The sequence below is a fragment of the Ananas comosus genome, linkage group 22, assembly GCF_001540865.1.
Source record: "Ananas comosus cultivar F153 linkage group 22, ASM154086v1, whole genome shotgun sequence".
In the NCBI taxonomy this organism is placed as follows: domain Eukaryota; kingdom Viridiplantae; phylum Streptophyta; class Magnoliopsida; order Poales; family Bromeliaceae; genus Ananas; species Ananas comosus.
Window position 1 is genome coordinate 413278 of NC_033642.1, and position 10840 is coordinate 424117.

Consider the following 10840-nt stretch of genomic DNA (forward strand, 5'->3'; position numbering starts at 1 on the left):
GTTAATAATGGAAAGAAAAAAATAAAGAAAAATAATAAAAGGACGGTGAAAATGCATGGAGACCCCTCATCTATTTTACTCATCGAAAACACCCCTCAACTATTTATTTCTCTTTTTCTTTGGTAAAAGTGTAGGGAAAGCCCTCACATATATGGTATTTTGATAAGCACTCCTCGACTTTCTTTTTTTGATTGAGTGTTTGAATGTAATCAAATTCATCAGCTATTTCGCCAAAATTAAATGGCTATATATATTTGTTAACACATAAAATAGGCCAATTAATGGTTTATAATTAATAATTAATTAACAGAATCATTAAATTTAATAAAATTTTAACTTCATTAAGTATATAAAAATTTTAAAATAAATAATGACGTACCAGAGATTGGTAAATATTTTACGTTTTTATTTCACTTTATGTTTAATGTAATTAACTTTGTCCTAGGATCAGCTGAAATTAATTATAGTAATTTGGAGGGTTTGAGTTTCGATCAAAGGTAAAGTTACGATGAACTAAATAACGAAAGATTATATTTACGGCCAAAAATTATTTTATCCCTCATCACTTTTGGTGAAACAAACACATTTTAAAACATATATCACCGCACCTTGATACGAAGGATTTAGAGATTATAAAAATTTGGATAAACTTCAAATATCATCATGCGATTTCGCACTTTCTCACTTTAGTATCCTATGGTTTAAAATTATCAATTTAGTACCCTATAATTTTATTTTTCTCTTTTTATCAGCTTCTTCGTTAACATTTTGTCAAATTATAAACTTTAAATACCTCATTTAGGTTTATCGAATATTCACTTTAGTATTTTTTAGTTTTAACTTTGTCACTTATTTAACGAAAAAAATTAATAAAAGGGATAATAAAAAAAGGAAAATAAAATTATAGGGTATTAAATCGATACACTTTAAATTATAGATACCAAAGTGAGAAAGTACAAAACCACAAATGTGGTATTTTAAATTTTTTCTAAAAATTTAAAAACCGCGTCAATAATTTCCATCTTAGGTGCTACAAAAATAGTAATAAAAATCACACTCATTCCTCTTTTACCAACCAAAAGAGAGGGGTAAAAAAAAAAAAAAGAAAGGAAAACTTTGATTTACCTTCCCAAGGCAAATCAAATTCAAAATTTAGGAGGGAAATGGTGAATTTATTCAAATTTAATGCACAGCCCCTCGTGAATTGCATTAATTACAATTTTGAATTGTGGGGGTGCACCTGCACCAAAAGGAGCCCGCGGTGAGGAAAATTTATTTCATGGACGCGGTCCACCACGTCATCTGTAGACCGCATTCTCCACCTCCTTCGAATCCATATCGTCCAATAAGTTTTTTTTTTTTTCCTATTTTATAAATTGGTTATTCATAATTTGCACGGTCCACTATAACGTGGTGCACTTGGTTCAGCGAATAATGTCGTGGCCACCATTTGAATAATTGATCGCTTTGATTGTTGAACTAATTTTTTGCGTGTACCAGGTGTGTCCTAGGCCTCGTGCGCCGCGTTGACTTTTAATGGTCAATATATTTTAAAATTAAAAATTATTTCATAAATTAGATATAAAACACTAAAATATTGTTCATAAATAAACTAAATTAAGTAGTGTCAAAAAAATAATAGTACAACAAAAAATCGGCGTAGAAATTAATTTTTTGTATATAGATCTTATGAATATTATAACTATCATATAATGATCTGCAGTAAAAAAAGTTAAATTATAAATATATTTTCGTATATTTTATCCTATATCTTAATCCTCCTCTTTCATTAATTTTGCTTAAATTTGATGCTTGCATTTCACCGCTAATTTAAATAAATAAGAATATTTAAAATTATCATTGATTTTTCGAACGCAGAATTTTACGGAAATAATTTCAAATATTCTTGAACTTTATAATTGATACTGTATCTTAATTACCCTATATATATATATATATATATATATGTATAAACTTAAGTAAAAGAGATTTTTTCATAATCAAAGCAATCGACTATTTATCAAACATTTTATTTAATTTATATTATTTTATTTAGTTATCTCATTTTTGTTAAAATTTACATCAACTTTAGTAATCTTTAAAAAACTGAAGACATATTTAAAATAAATAAAAGACAAAGTGCAGAATCTAATTTAATTCAAAATTTTACAAATGAGTAAAATTCAAGAGGAGATTTTGTAATTGAGCCCTCAAAAGGAACAAAGTTTTTCCTTGATTTTTAAAAACATATAATTTACCTCTTTAAAATTTTAAATTAATGCATTCAGTTCCACTCCGTTAGGGTTCTGTCACAACTCCGTCTATTTTTCTATAATTTACATCAAAAATATTATTAAAAGTGACATAAATATAATAAAAAATATTTTTATAAAACAAATAAGGGTAATTTTGTCGCTTCGTCCTTTCCATCAACGCGATATTTTTAAAAAAATATTTTTAAAATGTTAAGAGTATAAAATATAGTTTTCAAAAGTAAAAAAATAAAAGTACAAAAAAGGAGTATTTACAGAGTATTTTTTCTGTATTTTTAACCTTTCTTTTTAGAGTAAACTTTAAAAGCCACTCCTGTAGTTTTGCACTTTCTCACTTTAGTACCATGTGGTTTAAAGTGTATCAAGTTATTGTTCTGTGATTTTATTTTTTTCTTTTCATCAGCTTATCTGTTAATATTTCGTTAAATTATATACAAAAAATTTCAAATACCCCATATAGGTTTATCAAATATTCACTTTAGTACCATTTAGTTTTAACTTTATCACTGATTTAATAAAAAAATTAGTAAAATAGATAATAAAAAAATAAAAATAAAACCACAGAACAATAAATTAATATACTTTAAATTATATGGTACTAAAGTGAAAAAGTGTGAAACTATAGGGGTGAAATGTGAAGTTTTCCCTTCTTTGTATTATCATGCTATGTTTAGTGGTGTACGAGATATAATTGTACACCCGGTGCAGGCGATAGTTTCTGAGCGATGCGGTGCACGTGCACGAAGACCCAACACGTGGATGTGACCGTTGGCGTGAGGCGCGGGGTGATGTGCTCCGATTCACGTGAGAAATACAAAAGCTGATGATGATGATGATGATCCGTCGCTTTTCGCCCGTTGCTGGAAAATTTGAATTTGAATCCGTGATTCCCCTTTTTTTTTAATTTAAAAATAAATAAATAATTAATTATTGAGCTTGGATTGTTTGTTTAGAATTATAATGTGCCTGAATGGCAGAAAATCAATATATATATATTTTTTTACTTTTCATGTCATATAAAAATCTACACTTTATCTCTTTAAAAAATAAAAATCTTCATTTCGATCTTCGCAGTCAGTGTTCCATTTATAGCGTATTTCTTATACCGAAAATACTCATAAAACCCTTATTTTTCTCCTTAAGACCTCATCGATATTTTCAGCTGCGCCGCCTCGCCCTTGCGCACTCCTCTGTCCGTGCCTAGACACACGCCCTCCCCCTCCTCCATCGCCTCACCCCCAATCGCCCTTGCCCACCTCTCCGCCTATACCCACTACAATCCCCTCCCTACAGTCGCCGAAATAGAGGGGCGGCAAGGGTGCTGGAGAAGTAGGGAAGCAGGTGGAGAAAACAGAGTCGGAGCTGGGGTCGAGAGAGGTGCGGGCAAGGGTGCGGGATGAGCAAGACTCGGGAGAAGACGAAGAAAATGCGGATAATTTGATCATTTTATCAACCGTACCCTCTGTGAATATTTTTTATTTTTTAAGAGGTAAAGTGTAAGTTTGAAAAATAAAGAGAAAAAGTGAAAAAACGTGTATTGATAGAGAGGTTTTCTACAATTTAGCCTTCAAATTTATGAATTTTAGAAATTTGATATCATCTTACACTCTATTAAAAATTAAAAGATCGATCTACGTATAATTGTGCGTCAAGTGTTTGGACAATCACGCGATCAATTTTGTTGCCTATAACTTTCCCGAAGTTTTGATTTCAACCTTCGAGCTGTACAAAATTTGTTGAATAATGCGAAACTATTGTTTATTAAATTTGAATGAGTGATCTTCGTATAGTTGTCAGCGGGAGTTCAGGTGATCTCGCGATTTCGATGCCGAAACTCACGCCGACGCCTACAACTTTCTCAAAGTTTTGATTTCAACTTTCGAGATCTAAAAAAATTATTAAATAATGCAAAACAACTGTTTATTCCGAAAAGCTTGAGCCGGTAGAGAATAATATTTTCATATTTTTATATTTAACACTCTCCTTCACGTCTGGACACGTTGAAACTTTCTGCTCTGATACCATATTAAATAATACGAAACAACCGTTTATCTTTAAAAGTTTAAGTTCGTAGAGAATAGTGTTTTATTATAGTTTTTATATTTAACAAAAATAAACATGTCCTAACCTGACATACTATTAGAAGAGAACTAAAGAGCTTACTTCTGTGTTATCTTTAATGATAGAATGTGAAAATCGACGATCGACATCACTAAACATGATTTGAAAATTTTAGACTTTTTAATTTCATAGTTATTTGACATTATTTGTCCGCCACTAGGTCGACTCAAAAATTGACTTTAATAGCTAATTCGTAAAATTAGATTGCTATGAAGTGCAAACAGCTTATGTCGTATTTAACATTGTCAGTCGATGATTCAAATACCCTATTATTTTAAATATTGTGGAAGTAACTCTCTTGCTTGCTTCTAGTAGATATATTTTTACGAAATTCAAGTCACCGTTGCTCGTAGTGTCCGTTATAAAAAAATATAATTAATCATAAATAAAATATTCAATCTTAATTACGTGTAAAGTAAATTGACACTTTTATCTCTTTTATATTATTATCTAATTAACTACTTGATTCAACTATTCGATAAAGTTAAGAGGATCTTGTAATCAAAATTAAAACCTATATAAGGGGTAATGAACAAAAAATTTTGGGGGTGTTGATGCATTTATCCCAATGAGGCAGAGGGTGCTAATTTCAGAATTATATATAGTTGAGGGGTCTCCCTACATTTTTACCCGACTCTTTCCCGCTCCTATAAAACTGTACCCGCGCTCGTTCTCGACACTTCTCCTGAGAGGGGAAAAAAAAAAAAAAAAAAAAAAAAAAATAAGGGTTCGCACGACCGAGATCGAAATAAAGGTCGAATTCGCATCTCTCTCTCTATTTTTATGAATTTTTTAATTAAATCCATCGATTAATCTCANCAAAAAATTTTGGGGGTGTTGATGCATTTATCCCAATGAGGCAGAGGGTGCTAATTTCAGAATTATATATAGTTGAGGGGTCTCCCTACATTTTTACCGGATGTTATCATCCACATGCGCTATTTTAGTGGTCGAGGTTCGAATCTCTGCTTCTGCACTATAAAAAAAAAAAAAAGAAAAAAAAAAAAAGAAGGGTTCGCACGACCGAGATCGAAATAAAGGTCGAATTCGCATCTCTCTCTCTATTTTTATGAATTTTTTAATTAAATCCATCGATTAATCTCATTTTCCCGCATAGATTGATCCCCTTTTGTGCTTGTAAATGCGAATTTTTTCCCTACTTTTTTTTTGGTTTTACTGCTGTTGCTCTAGGGTTTTTTCAAGTATAATTTTCGTTATTTTATGATTTAAGATGATCGTATTTTCCCCTTTTTAGGTTAAAATTTGCTTTTATTTAGTGTTCTTAGATCTTATTATGAGTTTAAATTGCTATGTTGTTGGATCGATGTGCTCAGGGGTATGTTGACATAGTAATTAGGGGTCGTTTCGTTAGATGTAATTACAAATACAGTATAGTTGGAGATGTATGCAGTTGGAAATGCAGCAATTGCAATTACGTGCATTCTATTTGGTTGAATGTAGTAGAAAGAGTTGCAACTATAAATAATTTGTTTGGTTGCATGCGGTTGAGAAATGAATTTAAAAAGTTTATCATTATATAAATATGTGATTGTGAGATTACCACCAATGTAAAAAAGAAAAATATTTTATTACTATTTTAATTTATTACTCTTTTAAAATCAATGTAGTAGAAAGCGTTGCAAAATATTTTATTACTCTTTTAAAATGGACATTGAATATCCCAAACTCTAATAAGTCATTCGTACTTTCCCCTTCCTTCAATTCTTGTTGACGGGATTTGACGGAAGGAAACGGTGGTGTTTAGGGGTAACTGTGCAATTTATCCATTATATTGTCACAATATCTTGATGGCTAAAATGCACTTTAACCCCTTTAATCTATTATGTGTTACACTTAATCCCTTGGATAAAATAAATTATGCTACCCACTTCGGTCATTTTTTTTTTAGAAATGAACTTAGCTGGAAATGTGAAGCAATTAGGTTTTGAACTATGAATCTCGGGTACAAATCATCAAGTTCTTTGCCACCTGCACTGATGGTCGGTAGCACTTACTCTCGTTTCACGTGTTTTTTTTAATGTTGTAATTTGATAAAATATTTTTGATCTTTTTGAGGGGAATTAAGTGCGTACTTTTATTTTATTTAGAGGGGTAGTAAAGTCAGGGGCGAAGCCAAGAATTAAGGTTTGGGGGGGCCAAGATTTAGATTTTGACAGAAAAAAATTCGACCTCGAATAGTAAAAAGAAGAGTTTGTCAGATTCACTGATCACCTATTGCTAGCAATAGTAGCGACAATATACTCAAGAAGGAACAAGACTGTAAGAGTTGAAGGGAAAGAACCAAGGGGTTCAAAAAAAAAAAAAAATGGGACACAAGTTTTATTAAAAAAAATAATTTGGCCCCCTAAAATATTTTAATTTTTACTATAAAGGACTTTTATGTAATTTTTAAAAGTTCAGGGGGGGCCATGGCCACTGTGGGCCCCTGAATGACTCCGTCCCTAGGTAAAGTGCAACATGCGATATATTGAGAGGGGTTATCTGCATTTTAGCCTATCTTGATTATGCTTTTAGTATATTTTTCAAATGCGCAACAAATAATTTTTAGATAGTACGTATGCTGTAGGAAGGAATGCTTTAAATATTTAAGTCAAAATGTATGGAACCTTACCTGAAGCATGACTGCATTATGTGTCGGCTACTTGAACTTTAAGAGTTTTAATTTTACTATCTAATCTTATAACTTGTTTGATTTTGTACATCCCGATCAGAATTTAACGGTATTTTCGACTTCTTGGATAGAAGAAGGGTTGTTTGGTCATACTGTTGTTGTGTATCTGCTTGTATGGCTGGGCAATTATTTTGATTTTTTTGAGGGCGGGGATCGGATCTATTTTGTAAATCTATTCTCCAATTGCTGACGTAAAATGTTTCGGTTCTGTGTACTCCCTTTTTATGTGCTTGTCCTGTTATCTTGTTAATTCACTGAACTATATTTGCGTGAAATCTACTGAACCCAGGTTTCGAGGCAATTTTACGACGCAAGCCTTTCTTTCCTCTTTCAGTTCTGTCAGTTTATGCCCTTTTTCCTGCAACTCATCTTTTCCAGCATTCATGTTTGCAGTCAAACATGGGGGCCAAGTTCATCATTGGATCTGTTGCTGCATCCTTCGCGATCGCCTATCTGTGTGACAAATTGATTGCTGATTTGAAGATATTTGGAGGTCGGTTAGATTCTATATATAGAAACATCGTGAGATGACTAATGCATTTGTGTCGTTAACTCAGAAGGCTTAGAAATTGTTGTTTCTTGAAACCTAGGCACGACTCCGAAAACTGTCGCGGATAAGGAGTGGTGGGAGGCCACGGACAACAAGTTCCAGGCCTGGCCGCGCACTGGGGGCCCGCCGGTCGTCATGAACCCCATCAGGCGTCAGAATTTCATCATCAAGTCTGCCGACTCCTTAAAATGGTAGAATTTTGTTCTGATGCAGCTTCGCTTCGCTATGAAGATTGTTCAGGCAATATAACATACGAATTTGGTTATTAGTTTTGCTTCTTTGATGTGTTATACCATCCACTTTTGTTAAACAGTTTACACAATGGATCTCCTCTCTCTCTTTCTCTCTCTCTCTCTCTCTCTCTCTCTCTCTCTATATATATATATATATATATATGGGTACTATTTTGCGACATGCTCCCTCAACTTTTCACTTGAACATTTAGTCCGTGAACTTTCTCATATATTGCAATTTACATCCGTGACCGCACAAAAAAAAAAAAAATCTAATTTTTTCGCTGTAGAATGACCACTTCACTCCCGTACGGCGAGTGCTTTGTTATTTGAAAATCTCATTTTTATAGGAAAAGGATAGCGGCTCGGGATGGAACTGCAATACATGTGAAAGTTCATGGACTAAATTGTGTAGCTGAAAAGTTTACAAGCGAAGTCGCAACAGTAGGATAATGGAGGGGCTCCATACATTTTACCCAAGGATTTAAGTGCCTATCGGTACGGTCTGTATTCACCGTATTGTACCGTGCTAACGAGATATTGAAACGATACAGTTTTCGTGCCAATGGCACAATTCAGAACCCTTTATTTTTTTAAATTAGTAAGTAATTTTCTTAATAAAGATTAAAAGATTTGATAAAGATATATAATAAACAGTTCGAATGTTTTGTTGCTAAAGAAAATAAATGTATCATGCTATTTTTTGTGACCGGCACGCATCGGCAAGGTCCGACACGCACCGTGCCAGCAGGTTTCCGACACGATCGCGTGGCGCGACACTTAAATCCTTGATTTTACACTGAACTCTATAAACCCGTCGTGCGTGTGTTGATCATACTTTACCTTCAGTCATATATACGTATGAGATGATAACCGATTGATTCAAGGGGGATGGTATTAGCAATATGTAAAAAATGTCTACTTAGTTGGTTAACCAAGAACAGTTTGGGAACCAAATGAATCTCTCTTGTCAATTTGGGGACTAACTCTTTTTTTTTTTTTTTCCTTTTTCAATCTTTTGTTGATTTGATCAGCTGAGATGGGGATCTTTCAGAGGCCATCTTTCATTCTCTATCCGATGTACATTCGAAGGTACTTTGCTGCTTCCCCTTTCATGCATGGTTTGTAAGTGTAGTAGTAAGATAATGTTTTAGGTATTACTGCATGCTTACTAGTAAATGATTATGTGTGTGTTTAATTAGTTTCCGGTTATCAAGGTTTATGGGACACATTCACATGTAAATATTTTGTTCCTAATATCTCATTAGGTTTCATTAGGTGACAATGTATGTACCTTATGTGAGTAATCTTCAAAAAATGTTTAAATTGTGAGTACTAGTCCCTGAACTTTTGAGTCGAATTTTACTTTGGTCCTCTTTAACTCTTGATTTCCACATTCGAGACCCTGAACTTTAAATAAGGTTTTTCGACTTTGCTCTCTGAATTTTTGATAATATCTCATTTCGTCCTCACCTTAAAGTAAAAAATTAATGTCTATTTAACCTGGTACTATGTTCAATTTAAGTTATCTAATAAGCAATTCTTTTAACCTAATGTTATTTGATAAAATATTGTATAATTCATTTGACAGAAACTACTCTAACAAAACTTAAGAAAGGTGTTTGATGTGACTCGAAATTGATAATCGACTTTAGTTCGGGATTTCGACTCGCCGATAGTTTCGCGGTGCGTCCGAATTGGAAAATAAAATTGTGAAGGAAAAATGGTTAAGTTTTCTTTTTCGTTTTTGGCCTAGAGGCGACAGATCGAAATTGGTTGTACTATCTGAACATTGTATTCCCTTTTTCGTTCGATAGTGAAGTTCTCTTCTTCCTCGTCCGCAGTTTTTTCCTGCAAAGAATTTTTCACGTAAATCTGTATATTCTTTTATTTCTGTTTATGATTTGTTTATTTTGTGTTCGTCATTTCGTTTCCGTTTGTGCGTTTATCGTAAGAAAATGCTTGTAAGGCATCTACTAAAATAGAAAGATTAGGTGTTATAGTTAAAATTTTTTAAGCATTAGTAGAGATTTTAGTCACTGTATTGTGTGTCTTTGCTTCCTGAATGCCACCTATGAGCACCTATGATGGAACTAGAAAATAGCTTTTGTGAAAAGCACATGTTGAGCATCTCCCCCATGCAGGCAAAGTTTTGATTCCCAAATTTAGCATGTTGTCATATTTTATTAGTGAGGAGGGGATGTGATTCTGAGAGCTTTTTTGGTCACCTTTTTTCTTAGTTTTTTTGCTAAGGAGATGCTATGCACGATTAGTTATTTGCGTGCTTCTTTGCCGAGCTTCTGAAATAGCTCATCTAAGTTATGGTTAGTGGTGAAAAGCGGAAATAAGCTCCTAAATTATACGAGAAATTTTTTTTAAAAAAGGATTAGGTTAGGTTTGATTGAGTAGTTCTACTAAAATTGTTTTAAAATGATTAGGTACTCTTTTGGTGACCAATTGATTGTTCAGAGTGAATTGGATTGTGGATTAGTTTGACCTTTGAAATAGTTTTTTTTGAATAAAAAATAAAATTTAAATATTTATCGAATGCAAATGTTTAGATCGTTCGGTGCTTCTATCGTAGAGTTTTAGGATTTGTTTGGCCAGATTGAAGTTTATGGAGAAGTTTTGCTGTTTGACTGGTGGAGCTGTTTAAACAAACACTCCTGATTGAAAAAAAAAAAGAAAAGAAAAAAAAAGAGAAAAATGGTAGTCGGGAGTTTTTCAACGATGTCTCGTTAGGGAGTTCCGATCCATCGTCACACTTCACCTTTATCTCTATCCGAGGGTTATTATTATTATTATTATTATTAGTATTAAAAGCATGCAACGAACCATTGAATTGAGGTGAAATTAAATACGTGACGGTAAATCGGGGTTTCTTTAGGGAGACGTCATTAGGACACGCTCCACGGAAGTTTTATACCTCTCTACTTAAACTGCTCCTTGTTGTAGCTGTAGTGGAATCTTT

At 32.9% G+C, this 10840-nt stretch overlaps 1 protein-coding gene across 1 annotated transcript; it reads left to right on the forward strand.

Moving 5' to 3' along the window:
- Positions 5370-9177, forward strand: LOC109726941. The gene is made up of 4 exons (XM_020256765.1): positions 5370-5434; positions 7480-7579; positions 7677-7827; positions 8904-9177. The coding sequence occupies exons 2-4, from the start codon at positions 7486-7488 to the stop codon at positions 8905-8907; spliced, it is 249 nt and encodes an 82-aa protein (XP_020112354.1). The 5' UTR covers positions 5370-5434; positions 7480-7485; the 3' UTR covers positions 8908-9177.

Excerpts from the sequence above, each read along its gene's own strand:
- LOC109726941 (XM_020256765.1), top strand. The coding sequence starts at position 7,486 with ATGGGGGCCAAGTTCATCATTGGATCTGTTGCTGCATCCTTCGCGATC. Across the intron at positions 7,580-7,676 it reads TGATTTGAAGATATTTGGAG|GCACGACTCCGAAAACTGTC; the intron begins GTCGGTTAGATT and ends CTTGAAACCTAG.